General features: G+C 38.3%; 1 protein-coding gene across 4 annotated transcripts in view; it reads right to left on the minus strand.

The window, feature by feature from the left end:
- Positions 1-17530, minus strand: part of nup98 (nucleoporin 98 and 96 precursor) — a 22976-nt gene extending 5446 nt beyond the window's left edge. The window contains exons 1-28 of one of the 4 annotated variants that reach the window (XM_079835543.1): positions 17365-17530; positions 15246-15352; positions 15044-15139; positions 14346-14528; positions 14086-14225; positions 13856-13963; positions 13471-13654; positions 13184-13383; positions 12948-13082; positions 12697-12829; positions 12460-12552; positions 12222-12365; positions 11953-12086; positions 11195-11382; positions 10988-11107; positions 10609-10892; positions 10401-10514; positions 10160-10298; positions 8368-8545; positions 8092-8244; positions 6922-7143; positions 6713-6839; positions 5861-6278; positions 5527-5759; positions 2556-2825; positions 2306-2463; positions 1478-1618; positions 18-172 (exon numbers count right to left, since the gene is read on the minus strand). In XM_079835543.1, the coding sequence (XP_079691669.1) occupies positions 18-172; positions 1478-1618; positions 2306-2463; positions 2556-2825; positions 5527-5759; positions 5861-6278; positions 6713-6839; positions 6922-7143; positions 8092-8244; positions 8368-8545; positions 10160-10298; positions 10401-10514; positions 10609-10892; positions 10988-11107; positions 11195-11382; positions 11953-12086; positions 12222-12365; positions 12460-12552; positions 12697-12829; positions 12948-13082; positions 13184-13383; positions 13471-13654; positions 13856-13963; positions 14086-14225; positions 14346-14528; positions 15044-15139; positions 15246-15324 (4529 nt within the window). In that variant the 5' untranslated portion in view covers positions 15325-15352; positions 17365-17530. The remainder of the gene's footprint in view (positions 1-17; positions 173-1477; positions 1619-2305; positions 2464-2555; positions 2826-5526; positions 5760-5860; positions 6279-6712; positions 6840-6921; positions 7144-8091; positions 8245-8367; positions 8546-10159; positions 10299-10400; positions 10515-10608; positions 10893-10987; positions 11108-11194; positions 11383-11952; positions 12087-12221; positions 12366-12459; positions 12553-12696; positions 12830-12947; positions 13083-13183; positions 13384-13470; positions 13655-13855; positions 13964-14085; positions 14226-14345; positions 14529-15043; positions 15140-15245; positions 15353-17364) is intronic. The other 3 variants (XM_079835546.1, XM_079835544.1, XM_079835545.1) reach the window with 3 other exon arrangements.
- Positions 17531-18136: the final 606 nt, after the last annotated feature.

The raw sequence follows: 18136 nt of genomic DNA on the forward strand, positions 1-18136 counted from the left end.
AGGATGTGATTACAAACCTGTCACTGTAAAGTTTAAGCAGGTGGAAGCAGATGTCATAGAGGGGCTTTTTGGATTCAGTCTCGTTCATCTCTTCATCCAAACCCAACAACTCGAGTTCATCTACATAGGGAGGTAAAGGAGGGCAGGCATACCTTTTCACTTCGTCTGAACCCTGAAACGCATACAAATACAGCATTTAAAACATATAATTTATTCACAATCTTAAAAAAAGGCCATCATTTACTCACCCTCATGTTATTCTAAAGCCATAAGACTTTCGTTCATCTTTGAAACATAAATGAAGATATTTTAAATGAAATCAGAGCTTTCTGTCCCGCCATTGACAGTCCACGCAACTACCACTTTGACACTTCCAAAAGTTCATGAAAAACTCATGTGGTTTAGTCCAAATTTTCTGAATGGACTTCACCGCTTTAGGTGAATGCTTTTATTCACCTATAAACATTGATCAGCGAACATAAACAGAAGATAAACCAAACCTGCTTAATGTGTGAGAACAAACCTCATTGGTTCTAGCTCAAACGTGCTGCGTAGCACACGAAAATGAACCTCATTGGTTCTTGCGCGTGCGCTTCCGTTTACCATATCTGATGTGTGCTTTGATGAATGTCTATGTGAATAAAAGCCTAAATTCAATCCGTTTATCACATAAATCTCTCAGATTACATTAAAAATATATTTATGTGTTTTTATCAAAAAATTACTTTGTGTGTTAAAGAACGAGTCTTTGGGTTAATGGGTTTGGAACAACATGAGGGTGAGTAGTTACTTTCTGACATTAAACAACAAGGTTTTTAACTATCATTCAAAAGTTTGGGGTTCAGTAAGATTATTTTTTTTTTAAGAAATTAAAAACTTTTATTAAGCAAGGAAGCATTAAATTCACCAAAAGTGACTAAAGACATTTATGTTATAAGAAATTTTTATTTCAAATAAACGCTGTTACTTTAAAAGGTTCTGAAAGTCCTCAACAAAATGTACAGGTTTCCACAAAAATAAAGCAGCACAGCTGTTTACAACATTAGCTCCATCCACCAATTTTTCTGTGAATTTTAGGATATCACAAAAAAAAAAGATATCTAAAAATGTGCTTATTTGGTAAGACGTGCATAAATTACAATGGAAACAAGTTAAATTTGCAACTTTAGAAGGGCATAGTAATGATAAGAATAAATGTTTCTTGAGCACCAAATCAGCATATTAAAATTCAGCTTTGACATCACAGGAATAAATTACATTTTAATATACAATTAAATAGTAATATTGTGAAATATTATTACAATTTTAAATAGCTGTTCTGTTTTTACTGGATTTGTGATCAAATAATTGCAGTCTTGGAGAGCAGAAGCAAAAAAAAAAAAAACTGCCGACCCCAAACTTTTTGAACAGTAGTGCAATTATGAAATGTCAAAGATAAAATAAAATAGCTTTCAAAAATGGTTGTGATGTGAGGTACCTGAAATGCAGACTCGTATTTGGCGAGAGCATCAGCTACAGATGCAGTGGGAGGCAGCATGTACCAGAGATGAACAGCAACACACCGCTTCCAGTCAAGCTCGGAGCACACGTTTATACAGCTGTCTGATGACTGCCACACCTTTATTCAAGAAAAAAAAAAAATACAATTAAAAATGACAAATTAGGACTGACACTACAGTATTTTGCAATAAGAAATACAGAAATGTTTACCAGATGACTTGAATGGCTATATTTGAAAATAATCAAATCACTGAGTGGGGTGATTTTTTTTTGGGGGGGGGGGGTGAGTAAAAAAAATAAAATAAAATAAAGATTTGGAAAAAGATCCGCATGCCACCCTGTCTTGTATCAAATCATCAAATACCTCAAGATGGTTTCTTGAACATGACTGAGTTCACTTTACTCAAATAGCCTCCACAATCACCAAATCTCAATCCAAGAGCTCTTTTTGGATGTGCAGGAATGGGAGATTTGCATCATGGATGTGCAGCAGACAAATCTGCAACTGTGTGATGCTATCATGTCAATATGGACCAAATCTCGGAGGAATGTTTCCAGCACCTTGTTAAATCTATGCCACAAAGAATTAAAGGCAGTTCTGAAGGCAAAAAAAAGGTCCAAATGGGTACTAGCAAGGTGTACCTAATAAAGTGGCCAGTAAGCATTAAAATAAAAAAAACTGGTTTGCTTTAGAGCAGCATAAGCCATTTTGTACAACTAAAACCAACTGGAAGCGAATTATACCAGAAGCATCACACATTTAATTTACACACAGCTGCTCCTGCTCTTATATTAATTTACTCACTGGTTTGCCTGCAAGCAAAGCGACGATTCGCAGCCTCTCCTCTTCTATGAAGGAGTCTGTCTGCATCCTGTTCCAGTCACTCAGCTGCAGAGCCTGTAGATCTCTACAAAACTGAGAGCCCACAGCCTGAGACAACATCAGTGAAAGGCGATGGTCCCCTATACACACACACAGCCTTTATTAGAACCACTAAAACTGCTGTAGAGCATGCAACTTGACTGCATTCAGAAAAAATATTGTGCACACTTACCACTCTTCTGGGACAGTTTGCAGGCCTTGCTTATGCAGTGGCCGGTAAGGTAACTGAATATAGCCTCAGCGTGGTTGCGCTGAAGGGCCCGGCCCACTTCCTCCTCGATTACCTCAGCTGCACTTTCAGAGAGCCAGTGTGAGAAGCTCCTCCGCCTCTCAAGCTGTTGCTGGTAATCTGAGTATTGCTCAGTCTCCACATCTCGGTCCCCCAGACGACCCCACAGAGCAGCGCACAAAGTCCAAATTTGCCGCCAATGGGCCAGGCCAACTAATGTAGAAGATCAAATTATTTATTATATGCATTTTTATCATCAAGTTATTTAAAATCCATTATGAAATTTACACACAACAGCAAAGCTGAATTTTCAGCATCATTACTCCAGTCTTTCAGTATTCGCATGATCCTTCAGAAATCATTCTAATATGCCGATTTGGTGCTCAAGAAACGTTTCTTATTAATCAATGACTAAGTTTACATGTGCACCAATAATACAATTATTTCTAATAATCAGAGTATGGTCTTAATCGCAGTAGGATGTTTACATGATGAGCAGAACTCTTCACTCCTGTTCACAAGCAATTTTCATTATTCTGATTATTCGCTAATAAGCCATTGTTTTAATCTACTCACATCAAATTCAAAATAAATGTATGGACGTACTGGATATTATTCGGTGCCATGATGAACATGGCAATGCCAGGTTTGCCTACGCTGTAGTCACGTTCGCACCGTCTACGGAGCAGAGACTGCTCAGTGAGTTTTGCTGATGGAGTTTAGCGATTTGGAGAAGAGAAAACTTCAGAATAATGTCGGAGTTCATTCATGAAGTTGTGTGAACACCAGAAGGCATCCGTGTACGTCTGCAGACATGCGCAGTAATGCTTATTGCGATTAAAATCGACGCACGCCACAGTTTAATGCGATTATGGTTAAGGTAAAGTTTAATCGCAATCTTGCCAAAATCCCCATTATAATTGCATTATGAGGGTGCATGTAAACGCACTCAATGTTGAAAACAGTTGTGCTGCTTAATATATTGGTGGAAACCATTTTTCAGGACCCTTTAAAGGGTTAGTTCACCCAAAAATGAAAATTAGACCATGATTTACTCCTCCTCAAGCCATCCTAGGTGTATATAACATTCTTCTTTCAGATTAATAAAATCAGTTAAATTAAAAATGTCCTGTCTCTTCCAAGCTTTATAATGGCGCTGAATCATTTCACTGGTCATTTTTTTCCATAAAAGTCCATAAAAGTGCATCTATCCATCATATAACTGCTCCACGTGGCTCTGGGGAGTTAATAAAGGCCGTCTGAAGCGAACGGGCGCATTTGTGTAAGAAAAATATACATTACAGAAACTTTACAGACTAAAATAACTAGCTTCCAGCGGTACGCAAGTCGACTTGCGCTAAAAGAGTAACCCCTGACGCGATGTACAGGAGCATCGCAAGCTTTGACGCCTCTTGCGGATAGGGCTGGGCAACAAATTCAAGCCCCTCTTATATAGAAATCCTCCGCAATTTCTCTTTAAAATTTCTCGTTTTAGACTCCAATTCATGACCAGTGTTTTGTTTTGCTCCATCCTCTGTGCTTCTGCGTTCGTCAATACGCATGCGTCAAGGGTTACTCTTTCACTTGTGTACCGCTGACCGCCGGAAGCTAGTTTAGTCTATAAAGTTTTAAATATGGATATTTATTCTTACACAAACGTGCCACTTCGCTTCAGAAGGCCTTTATTAACCCTTAAATGCATACCTCGGGTCTTTAGCGACCAGAGACGTCATTCACTACCCTCCTCCACATTCATTTTTTAAAGTTAGAACCTTCTTAGTATTCCTCAATCAATCCATTTTAAACAATATACCAAGAAAAAATAATAATTATAATTGAATGCCTGTTTTTCCACTAGTTTTTTGTCAAAATTGTATAGGGTCGCTAACGACCCAAGGTGTGTAAGATTGTACTTTTTTTTTTTCTTCTGCACAATAATAAATTAACCTATAATTACGAAATAAGTGCAATTCAGCTTTATTCCACAAGGCAATGTCTGATACACAATGATAAAGTGACGTTACACTCATAGTACCTCAGACAGAAAACGAAACAATTATAATCTGCAAAACTTGAAATGGCTCAGCAATTTACTGCAGAGCAAGTACTGAACACATTCAAATATTACTGTCACTTGATGATGGATCTGATGAAGGAAGCTGTCAGTGATCAAAATATTTATTTTGAAGACGTTGAAAATTATGAATATGTGTGAGATCGCGAATATGAGCCAGATGCTGAATGTACTGGAAAATGAGCTCTGACGAGGACAGTGATGATGGTATAAAACATTTGCTCATCTGAACCCTTCCAAGCTCCAAAAGGTAATGAAATAGGTTTTATTTTATTCTTCTGTAATTGTTGCTCTAATATCAGGAGCTTTATATATTATCGCAACAGGTAGAGATCTATCCATGTTAGATATAGATCCGGGTTGCTAAAGACCCGAATATGTAAGAATGATTGGTGAAACAGACATGCATTTAACGGTTAACCCCCCAGAGCCTTGTGGAGCAGTTATATGATGAATGGGTCATTTTTGAAGTCCATAAAACTGCCTCTAACAATTCACTGCCATTATAAAGCTTGGAAGAGCCAGGACATTTTTAATATAACTCCGATTTTATTCATCTGAAAGAAAAATGTCATATACACCTAGGATGACTTGATGGAGAGTAAATCATGGGCTAATTTTCATTTTTGGGAGAACTAACCCTTTAATGAATAGAAAGTTCAAAGAACAGCACTTATATTAAACGGAAATCTTTTGAAACACTAAATGATTTTACAGTCACTTTTGATCAATTATAAAAAACACTTTTTTGTTTGTGTGTGTGTGTGTGTGTGTGTGTGTGTGTGTGTGTGTGTGTTATAGTGTATATAAATAAAATTAAATATTAAAAACACTTCATACCATCCCCTCCTCCTGTATCTTTGTTGACCTCCACAATCCATTCTGCATAACCATGCAAAGCGTTCACTCCTCTCGCTGGCTGAATGAAAGGACAAGGGTCCTCTGTGTTGATTGTACTGTGCTTTAGACTGATCTCCAGTGGCCTGTGGTAAAGTGCAAGGCTCTCAGCCGACTGCTTGGACTCCAGGCCGACCACCTGCTCCATACGCACTTTGAACAGACTCTCAGTGATCCTGGTATGATGCAACAATGGTAAAATTACTTTGAGAAAAATTATGTCGCACTTTAGGTACGTTTCATTTGCGCTGATTAACTATGAAAATGTTAAACTCACGGTTTGCTCTTGGTTGGTTTGGGTAAGAAGCCAAATCCCATGCTCTCTGCTGCCTGTTCCTTCATTGTTTCTGTGACACTAAGTTGATCTCCACAGTGCACCAGTGTCCAGTTGGGACCCCAGCCCACTCTGAATGACCTCCCTTTGAACAGAGCCGCATCCATCAGTAAACGGCCTTTCCCTAGAGTTATGGAGCCGTCCAGAGGTACTGGCCCACCTAGCCTACGGGCCCCAATGGTCCGAAGCGTAGGTTCCGGAGGAGGGGCTGGCAACAGGAAGGATGGGCCCAATGATGGCCATGGGGCTTCAGACACTAGTGATTTGCTAAATTTCTGAGGTATTCCACCAAAAGGAGCCTCTGGGAACTGAGGAAAAAGCCCTCCACCTGAAGCGAACTTTGTTTGTAACAGGGCTCCAACTGTAATGGAAAAGTGGAAAATAAAAAAAATACAGTCAACACTAATATAGTGAATTAATATTACAATAAAATTTACTTTTCTATTTGAAAACATTCCTGTGATGGCTGAATTGTACTGAAAAATTATGATTTCTACAAAAATATAAAAGGAGTGAAACAATTTTCAACATTGATCAGAACCATTTATATTTGATAATAAGAATATTGAAGAAATTGAGCTTTGCCGTCACAATAATAAAATACATTTTAAAATATATTAATAGAAAATAGTTAATTTAAATCGTAATATTTCACTTTATTACTGTATTTTGAACCAAACGCACCATTGGTGAGATTAAGAAATTTTATTTAAAAACATTAAAAACTATGAATTATTCCAAAATCTTTGACCGGTAGTGTATGTAAACTGCTTTTAATGAATTAGAGTGGCATACTTGATGGCCGACCACTTCCAGAAAGCAAAACTTTTGGGGAAGCCACATCCTGTATGAGCTTTGAAGAACCATGCTCTTGAAAGAAGTCACATTCATCATCCTCTGCAAAGAGAGAGGCCTTCATAATCTGTATGGAACACAAATCAACGTTACTAAAATGACAGAATGCAACATCTTTGCAATCGATGACTCAATTACTCGCACATTACCTGTAAGGTATGAGGATTGATGCCCATTGAGGAAGCGATCTGGCTGGATGCGGACATGGGCTCATGCTCGGCAGGAGTCTCAGATCTCAGCTTCTCCTCCAAATAAGTTCTCTCTCCATCCTCCTCACCCAAAACACTGTCCACTGGGTGCTCTTGAGTAATGTCGGCCATGTCACTGTCCAACTCCGACACACGGCTGAGCAGCTCAAGCACTGCAGTACTCTACACATGCACACAAAAAGATCAAGTCAAGTCTTTGTTCTTGATCCGAGTGCAGAGTACAGTTCTGTATAATCTTTCAACTGCTTAACCCGTTAACTTTATATACATTTTTACCAAATAATGGTAGATCAACTAACCAGTCAACCAAAACACTGCTATGAAAGCATTATGTACCCATTAAATGTCCTGACACACACATTTCATCTTTATTGTACTTTTATTTGTCAATGAAATACATGACAAAATCAAAACAAATTCACATACGTCTTTCATACATTTTTTCCCCCATGGCTATACTTCAAAATAAAACATTCTGAAAGCCCACAAGCTCAGATCTGTAGAATATCTCAGATCAGACACACTTTTAATCATTGCATGTCAAATCACCTGTTAAAAATAATTGTAAAATACATCTGGTCAAGCAAACTCTTTGCTCATGTTCTACAAATATCATAACATACAAATATACTTTATATTTTGGCAAAGATAAGAGATCAAGCATACTTAAATACACTAATAATGCTTGGCTGCATCTTATTCCACATTCAGAATCACCCTCTCTCATTGTGTTGAAAAGTAACATCTTCATTCAAGCAAGTGTAACAATTGATATGCCACTGAAAATTAAAGTATACTCAAAGCACCAGCTAATTTAAACAGCTATGGGGAACAGTCAGCTTTACAAACTATAAATATTAGATAAAAGGCAACTCCCTTTATTATATGAACTTCCTTTGTAAACTCATAATATTTAAAATGTGTGCACAGCATTTCAAAAACTTCCGATCTCTTTGCATCACAGCTGAAAAGCATTTGAACCACTAAAACTCTTTGCTCTCTCCCCGCTGCTAGTGTAGATTTGGACTGTGGGGGGGCACAGCAGGTATGAGTGAACTTGAGTGGCCCCCGGAGACCAATGTGTGTCAGACTCTGTGTTCCTCAGTCTACCTGAGCCTGTGGCGCCATCTGCTGCTGGGTCAGTGGAAGCTGTGAGATCCCAGGGGGAATCCCTGTTTTCAGCTTCTTCAGGTCCAGCTTGGCCGGGGGGACTTCCTCTTCTTCATCAGAATCCTGCAGGCCATACTTTGAGAAGTGGGCCACCTGTAGAGGAGATTTCAGTTACATTCTCACAATGTATTATACATGACAACAGATAATTGTGATACAAGACTGGTCAGAAAATAAAATTATGCACAGTGGAGCACTTGGAGTAGGCGCTCGTACCTCAAAGACCCAGGATCCAGTTTCGGGTCGGTACTCCAAGAAGCGGGCACCTTGTTTGCGCGAGGCTGCCTCGAGCCGACCCTCGTAGTTCATCTCATTCAGCCTCTCTAGACTCTTGATCTGACAGCACGTTGTCTTGTCATTGGGCCACACACCATCGAGAGTCACTTCAGCACGTCTGCGTGTTACAGGAAACAACGTTATGTTGAAGTAATAAAGAAAAGCGGTGTTCCAAGACGCTTATTGATTAGATGCTTATTTAGGTCTTGACAGTTTTTTTTTTTTTAACCCAAGGAGCACATGAAAACATTTAGGAGGATAATTAAAATAATGTATAAAATGTGATTATCACTCAATAAAAGGGATTTACTGTTTTTTTTATATATTTTTGCTTCAAACTGTATTTAAAATTGTTATTATTTTAGTGCCGTCAACCGATTATCGAAATTAATTGCACATTCTATAATTAATCTCACCTAACATTTACATTTTGAATATATTTTTATATTGTAATACTTTCACATTGAATCTCCAAAATAATGTATAAACAAAAATGGTATATTAAATGGATCTTTCTTAATTTGAACCATTAACTATAGGCATTAAACATTACAGTATAATTGAAAGCTACCAATTTAACATTTAATAGGATATATATATATATATATATATATATATATATATTAAGCGAACTTAAAACTATTTTCACATCAACCCATTGTAATAAATGTCACATTTAACCGTGCCTTTAGTATATCAGGGCTCAACGACAAGGTTTTTATTGTTTTAGTTGTTTTTGACTCATGTAACCTTGTAAACCATGCTTTAAGATTTTCAGGTAAATATACAAACATTAAATAAGAAAACACTGCAGTCTTAACTGCATAAATTACAAATTGAATATATATTAATCCATATTAAAGCTACAGAAGTTATTTATTCAAGAGCAGCAAGTTATTTTCTCTGTCTTTTGCTCTATTAATATTATTGACAGACAGCAAGGGGTTTATTAGGCTGCTGTCAATTTAAGACATGATGTGGATCTGATACATCCTCTTTACACTTGTAAAAAAATTGTGACTTATTTAAGACTTACGAGGATACTTAAAACGGGAATTGTGACAATTTTGTACTTTTGTTTGTTGAACCATGAAAGAACTCAATGTGGCACTGCCGTGCTGTCTGAAGTGACATTTGAATTATGTTTCAGGTGTATGATCACGCTACCATTCATTGTCATTCACAATCTGTGAAGTAGCTCTGTTCAATTTAACTGTAAATATTTGTAAAATATATATCGTTAAAATGAAAAAAAAAATGAAAAAAAAAAAAATATTCTCAAAATGAATGTGTTAATTTTGACAGCCCTAAATTACTTATAGGCCTGCATTAAATAAAAATCTATTGGAATAAATGCAGTATTCATTGATTGCAAAATGTTATGAAACCACGAGCCTGTGGATTGGGTAACAGTCACATTTTTACTTTAAAAAGTACAGCGCAAATATTTATTTGAAATGAATGAAATCATAGCCTTTTTAAGCTTAATAAATCACATTATGCTGCATCTTGATTCAGGTTTTCATTCCCAAATTTAAGACACTTAAATTGATAAGGCAAGATGTTTGTTTTACCATTTGTTTGTTTTTAAAGAATTTTTATGACATTAGATTTAAAAAAAAAAAAAAAACATTTGACATCAAGGACTCGCAGGGACTTTTAAGTCACACACATGCAGCGTGCTCAAAAATACAGTTACAGTTTGAACATCTATTTTAAGTCCTGAGATTACCTGTTTAGTCCCTCTCCAACAGGAGACTTGTCTTTGTCATCAGGATACACGATTATCTCCTTACGCCTGAAGTGCACAATCTCATCCAGGTTCATATTGGTAAGATTCACCTCACCAGAGAAGAAAACTGACCCATAGCCTGCAAAACCACAACACAAAACACATAATGTCATGCTCCACTGGTGGGCTACTTTTTTTCATTCGTTCTTTTGCATTGTGATGCTTTATGCAATAGTTTTACCTTTCCTGCCAACAGTGAAGTTCTCCACAATACACTCCCCGTTTTCATTCAACATCTTTCCCAGCTCTTCCAAGGATGGGATGGTGTAGTAGCCTACACGGCCAAGAACTATACCTGAAAGAGGTCAGAATAAGATGGCTTAAAATAAGATTTCTAGCCCATCAAACACATTGTATGTTTTAAGGAACGTCAATCGAGACAAGTGTACCAGCTGGGTGAGGAGGTTTCTGAGCCTCGAGCTCCTCATCTCTTTCCTCCTGAATGGAATCCTCAGCCAGAGAGATATCCTCACTGCTGGCCTCCAGGCCATTGCGATGGCTGCCAGTTCCCCGCATGTTGAACTCTGAGATGGTGTCCTGTAGCAAGGGACTCGGTTGGGAGTGTGGAATGGGTTTGGTGATCGGGTTGGTGTAGAACTTGGAGACCTCTAGATCATCTTCCCCACTTCTCTCCACATTGACATCTCTGGTCTCTCCTTCATCCATACTCAGACTGAAGTGACAGGAAAACATTGAATTTGTGGTTGCCTCTTTACTGACTGCAAAATATTACTTCACATCAATGGTTGAGAAGTAGTGTCAACTTACCTGAGCCCATTCTGTGGGTACTCTGAAGGGGAGGCCAAGTCATCAACCTCTCGGTTCACAGAGTTGTTATACAGACTGCTGTTATTCAGATTCTTCAAAACAAGTTTCTTTATGCTCTTCCTAAAACACAGAATGCAGACAGAAACAATTTAGTCTTGTGCACTAGCTACACCTGTTGCACATGTAGTCATGACGTCAGGTTCTTACCTAGGCATGAAGGCTCCATTGTTAAGAGAGGGTTCATCATCATCAAGTCCATCGAAGAGCTGAGATTTGGAAGAGCCAGAGGAGGAGAGAGCTTTGGGACGCACACGGGTGGCAGGACGAGGGGTGAGTTTGTATTGAGTAGGGGTAGTCAGGGCTTTCTGGGCAGCTGGATTTGTGGGCTTGAGACGCTAATGAGGGAGAAGATATATTAGCAGTGCATATACTGTGCCATATGGTTAAAAACCAGTGGTCTCTGATGTGTTATTAAATTAGTGATTGTAAAACCGAAAATCGCAATATGGCTACGTGTGAGTGAACCACAGCATCATGTTCTTTTTACATGGTTTGCAGTAAATGCTGCTCAACACATACTCAATCTCTGCTCTGAGTTTGGGTAACTTTAACATCCAATTGGGAATACAACATGCCCCAACCATCTTACCAAGGTAATGAGAAGTGCTTATCAACAAAAGAGACGTTTTAAGTTAAGGATGTTAAACATTTGAAAATGTAGAAATTAAGATAGCCATAAATATTAGCAATGTAATTTTAGTAGCAAAATAAAATTACTATATTCTTTCTTAGATACAATTTTTTACAGAAATTTGGCCAAATTGTGCAGCCCTACAAACAAGAATATCAAATCTGGATTTTTTTTATATATATAAAAAAACCACACAATTCGATGTTATTTCACCAAATTGTGTAGCCCTAACAACAAAGACATGTAAGGACCATGTAAACTGTAAAAATCCAACCTCTTCCTTCTTTTTGGGGTCTGAGAGTGGGTTTCTGAAGAGGGGCGAATCTCCAAAAGGAGAGTAGGCCAATGCGTTGATCTGCTGCTGGAGGACGGCCTGCTGAGCGGCCGCTGCACTGGGGTCAGTCAGAGCTGTGAACAAAACGCAGTATACCAGTTATTTATTTTACAAAAACCTCAAAGAACTTTACCTCACATTGCTCAACTTATCAGCTTGATTGAAACCAGCTCTGGGAATTAAATAATTAATGAAGCATTTGCACTAACCCACAGGCTGTTGAGGAGCGCCAAAATTCAGAGTGTTGGCTCCGGTGTTGAAGCCTCCCGTCCCGAAGGTGCCCACTGACCCCAAGGTGGAGCCCAGCTTGTTCTGGTTGTTCCCAAACAATGACGTCTGGCCAGTTCCTAAAGCTGAAAATACAGATAAAAACTTTGTGTATTTATCTGTAGTATTTAATTCTCACAGTAACAAATGACTCAAAAAAGGTTACATCCTAAAACGTACCTCCTCCGAAGCCAGTTCCCAATCCTGTTCCCAGTCCAGCTGTAGCAGTTTTGTTCCCAAAAAGACCCCCACCAGTACCAGTTGCACCAAATCCTTCGGAAAAATAAAAACACCAGCATTGAATTTCTAGATCAAAATCTAGGTGTGCACTATTGAAATGCCCATCACTTTCACAAACAAAGAAACAAAAGCAAATACTGTTTTTCATTATTTCATTAGATCATTATTAAGACTCACCAAATGTTGAAGTGTTCGTGTTAGTCCCTAGAGTGAGTGTTGGCTTATTTGCAAACAGACCAGTGCCTGTGCCAAAGGAGGGTGCGCTAGTGGTGGTGGTGCCAAATCCAGCAGGCTTATTACCAAAAAGATTCTGTGAAATAAAGACACAAGTTAACCATTCTGAAAAACTTGCATTTGAACATAGTGAAAATAAAAAAAAATAGGAGTAAAGAAAAAAAAGAGCTAATTTTAGCCTCTTCAGAAATCACCTGTGTACCCACATTCCCAAAGCCGGCGTTAGTTTGACCGAAAATTCCTGTGCCAAAGCCTGTGGCAGTGCTCGTGTTAGTGTTTCCAAAAAGTCCTCCAGCCTGAGAGGCAGCCGTGTTGCCAAACAGCCCCTGCTTAGAAATTGATTTAATACAAATTAATATTATACATTTTAGATTAATAAATTCAGTTTAGTAAATCAGCCCAGACATTTAGTACACCTGCTAGAACTCACCATGGTGCTGGTGTTGGGCTGGCCCATGGTATTGGTGTTGCCGAAGGAGAAAGTGTTGTTTTGGGTGGTGGTGGCTGAGCCGAATGGTTTGAAGAGACTGGAAGCTTGCTGCTGCTGCTGCTGCTGTTGTTGCTGCTGCTGCTGCGTCTGCTGCGGCTGGCCAAACAAACTTCCTGTGGTTGTCCCAAATGCCCCAGTAGCTGCAGTGCAAACAGTTAACACAAATTTAAGAAAAAATAAATAAATAAATAAATAAATAAAATAATTCTTAAGGTACAACCACTTACTCGTGCCAAACGAGGTCTTGTTCTGGCCAAAATTGAAGCCAGTGTTCGGAGCTGTGGAGCCAAAGAGTCCAGCACCAGTACTGGGAGTAGCTGCAGCTGTCGGTCCAAAGAGACCACCTGTGCCAGCTGCCATGGGGTTGGAAGGACCCTTCCTTCCGGCCTGGTAATCCTCAAACCTCAGTTCCTTAGATCAAGGAAAGAAAGGTAGATATTTTAATCATGGCTCCAAATCCTCAAAACTCTTGACAACAGGTTTGTTACACATTTTTGTTCTCTGCAGACAATATCTTATCAAAGCACCTGACAAACAGTGCACTGTGATTGTGACAATTTCTTCAGTAGATCACCACTAAAACAACTCTCACAAAGTGAGAATCCATCCTACCTCTAAGGATTTGTTCTCGTATTCCTTCATGGCAGTGATGCACTGGTGTTTGGTGTTAATGCTGGTTGTCACACCACCTTTTACCATAGTGTCAGTACCAGTTGGTGGCTTAAAAAAAAAAAAAAGATTTTGATTTAATACCTTGTATAAAAAAACAGGTAGCTCAAAGAGCATCTATGAGGAAAACAAAATATATATATATATAAAAGTGTAACCATGTCTAAACGAACATTGAATTTGATTGTTGTGCCAGGGGGTGCAGCAGTGAAACTTGATGCCCCAAACAAAGAGCCTGACGTTCCTCCAAAAGGGTTGGATGCTGTGTTGGTTGTCCCGAACAATCCACCGCTACTGGTGCTGGTACCAAAAGCTGCAAAGCATTTCAAACAGTCACTTAGGTTTGTTGTTTCCGAGCTATTCTTTAAATTCAAGACGCTTCTACAACAAAATCAAACCATTTTTATCTACAGACACTCTGCAGGAAACTTACTGCCAAAAGCGGCTGGTTTGTTGGCACCAAAGGCATTATTCTGCTGGGAAAACAATCCTCCACCTCCGGTGTTGGTGCTTCCAAAAAGGCTGTTTGATGTACCACTAGTGGCACCAAACCCAAACCCACTACTGGTGGAGGAGGTGACGGGCTGACTGAAAGTGCTCGAGCCAAAGAGACCACCTTGAAGACAAACACAAATATTTCAAGACAAGTGACATGGTTGACCAAACACAAGCTTCTTATGGGACCGCTCATCTTATGCCTAGCACATCAGTGCTTCTCATTAAGCCTTCCCTCCAATCCATCCTCAAATCAGTAATTCTCAGAGAAGTCACAACTTGACTCAAACTCACTTCTAAGATGACTCACTCAACAGCATACATTTATTTTGTTCCGTTACAGCTCAAGTCACCACTCATCGATGTAATCACGCTCCATTTTGCAAAAGACTAACACTAAAGTATTCTCGTCCTCTCAACCTACAGTGCTCAAATCAGTGAGAACAAATGGTCTTGTAACACACCAATGCATCCACACAAAATAAATGGATGCACAAATCTTAAATGAGTCTCAAATACAAGCAAGTATCCATCAAGAAGCTATTTATATTTCAAAAATCAATATATCAACTCAACTAAATCCAGAAGTGACTAATTCTGAGTATTCTTTGAGAAGGCTGTGAGATGCTGCATTACCAGGCTTGTTCTGGGTGGCTCCGAACAGTCCTCCTGCATTGTTTGTCGCACCAAATGCTGTAGATCCAAAGCCCCCTGCTGCTCCAAACCCAGCATCTGATGACAAAGGTAGCAAAAAATTATCTTTGTCTCTGTACCGTTTTAATGATTGGTTCTTTCATTTTTCTAAACATGAAATACTTTAGCACACATTTTAACTTACTTTGTTGCCCAAATGTTGATGAAGTTCCAAATCCTCCTGTCCCTCCCCCAAAGGGAGCCCCAAAAGATTTGTTGAACATCGTGCACTGCTATAGAGCCTGCATATGTCTACACAAAAGAAAAGTGCTTTCAGTTCTAGAACAGCAAAATACACTTCAGCTGATTGCTGCAATAATCTTATACTTGAATTCAGCATTAAATAAGTTGCCTTACAATAAGTGTCATAGTAGTACTACTGAATTAAGTTCTGCCTCATTTATCTTTTTTTATTTGTATTATGCATGCATCAATTATGATAGATCAGGCTTTTGAAGAATAGTTCTCTCAATTATCATTGTATTGCATTGAATTACATGTTTGCCCCACACAACTACAGGGGGGTATTCCAGAAAGTAAGGTTAACTTACCATCACATATAGCTTGAACTCACGGTTGATTAACCCAAACCTTGCTTACTTGAGGTATGCTGGTTCCAAAAACGTGTCTGGGAGCAAGTTCAGCCAACCCAGAGTATGTTAACCACAAACACACAAGACATTCTCAACAGAGCAAAGAATCGATGATTCACCATGGAAACAGATGCTATGAAAAAGCACACCATTCTACTTCCTCTACTTAGCACACATCGCCACCTTTTTGGTGGTTGTGCAAACATATTTTCAATCTTTTCATTTAATAAGTAATCTTGACTCACTGAGAATAAGGATTATACTGTTTGTGTGATGCTAATTAATTGAATGCAGATCCATGTGTGAGATGACAATAAAATAAATTCATTTGAATTGAATTAACATTTAAACAGTATCTTGTTATAATAGTGCTTTAGAATCAATATATAGTATTGTATATTATATAACTAACTATATAACAAATTTAGTTATATTAACATAACTATTCTAATTATGTAAAAAGCATCTGAATACCTCTTAAGCAAACTAACCCTGGAACATAACCTACTCCAGAGCAGGTTATGTTCAGAGAGTAAGTTGCTATGGCTACTTGCATACCCTGAAAGTTACCTCTGTTTTTGGAACCAAAAGTTGAGGTTATCCACTCGCTTACTCTAAACATACGCATGTCATATAATTTGCTTTCTGGAATACCCCCAAGAATTTCATCTTTTGGCCATACAAATACAGCAAATGCACCAAAATTGCATATGTTTTCTCAGTTTGGGCCTTTATATTACTGAGTGTCTAATATCCACACTCTGAGACATCAAATGTTATACAAAACAAAACAGAGGCAAAATTGACTTTAATATAAACCGTTCAGTTTAAAATGAATTTAAAAAAAAACAGACCTTTTTTCAAAGAATGAGATTATACTATTTATTCTCACAACTTATTCTTTATAATTACTATATTTTACTATTGGAAACTAAATCAAGCAACATTTATATATACTTTTCTACATTTGCACAACCACAAAGACTAACTGGACCTGGCAAGTATTTAAATGAATACTGCCTTTGCATAATTCACATTTTCATACTGTCCAAACATCCATACAGAAACAATTGAGCTTTCACGAGAAGTCTAACCGCACCAGAAAACATGTTAATCTGGTAAAGAGGAATGTGAGAGCACAAATATAAATTTCAAAACAGTATCATATGATGTCCCGTGAAGAGCCATGTTTCAGGTAACTTGTCATGTCTGTTATTGTTCATGTGAGATTTGACGTCTATTAGCAACGTTGGCCACCAGAAATGTCATGTGCCAATGGATTTATGGCCTGTGATGATGTGTTATTAGATTGTATGATTGAAATGTGACTTGCTCTCACCAACACACTTCATTACATAAATATTTTGGTTTGTGCCGGATTAAACCTGAGCGAACCAGTCTGTACAAACAAGTGCGAACCAATGCCGTCATGTGCTTACGTTACGTTAAAGTTTCTATTTCAAATACGTTTATTTAAAGCTTCAACGACCGGCTTTCAATCGATTTAATTTTATAAACACCTTTCGATTTGTTTAATCCCCCATACAGATATACAGATGCCATAAGCCAAGTTTCTACTTTCATATTCACATGGCTCGCTACAAATGCTAACTTGCTAGCTATCGGTTTGAAACGCAATTTATCTAACAAACGGAAATAATCAAGTCTTACCGTTTATTCTACGGTGGTTATTTATTCAGTCGTCCAGTAAAGAGTTCCTCGCTCGAAAGGCTCGATATTTATGGCAAACGTGAATCCGGTGTTGTCAGTTTAGATCATCAACTTGCTAACTTTCCGTCTCTGCTCAGTGTTGATGGAGGGAAACAACGTAGCTAGCAAACCGATAGCAATCAGCGTCATATTTAGACCTCAGACGTCATCACGCATCACGTGTTCATTTCCTTCGCTTCAGATTTTACTTGTATTTTACTTGTACGCACGTTGCGGATGTTTTTATATAAATGTTCAGTCAGGAAAAGTTGTTGTTGTTGTTGTTGTTGTTGTTGTTGTTGGTATGCGAAGGCTACTCCTATATCACTAATGGCAAGACTTCGCTCATAAAGCCTACTGGTTGACCTGGAAACATACACTGCCCGGCCAAAATAAAGTCGCTGTTTGGATTTAAATAGGCAGTTGCTTAAGAGTCAACGATTGGATCATTATTGCAATTGAAATCATGTGAAATTTGTGTTTCTAGCATGTTATATGTTTGGCAACAGTTCTTCCAACCCTAATTAATGGGGTGTGTATCTTTTCATTTCTTAAACAACGTGTCTAAAGACACATCTTGGCCATATTCCAGGATGACAATGTCAAGCTGCATCAGGCTCAAACTATGAAAGAATGGTTGGGAGGGAGCATGGAGAATCATTTTCACACATGAATTGGCACCTCTGAGTCCAGACCTTAAATTCATTGAAAGTCTTTGGGATGTTCTGGAGGA

Source organism: Gobio gobio (genome assembly GCF_949357685.1).
Source record: "Gobio gobio genome assembly, chromosome: 14".
Lineage (NCBI taxonomy): Eukaryota > Metazoa > Chordata > Actinopteri > Cypriniformes > Gobionidae > Gobio > Gobio gobio.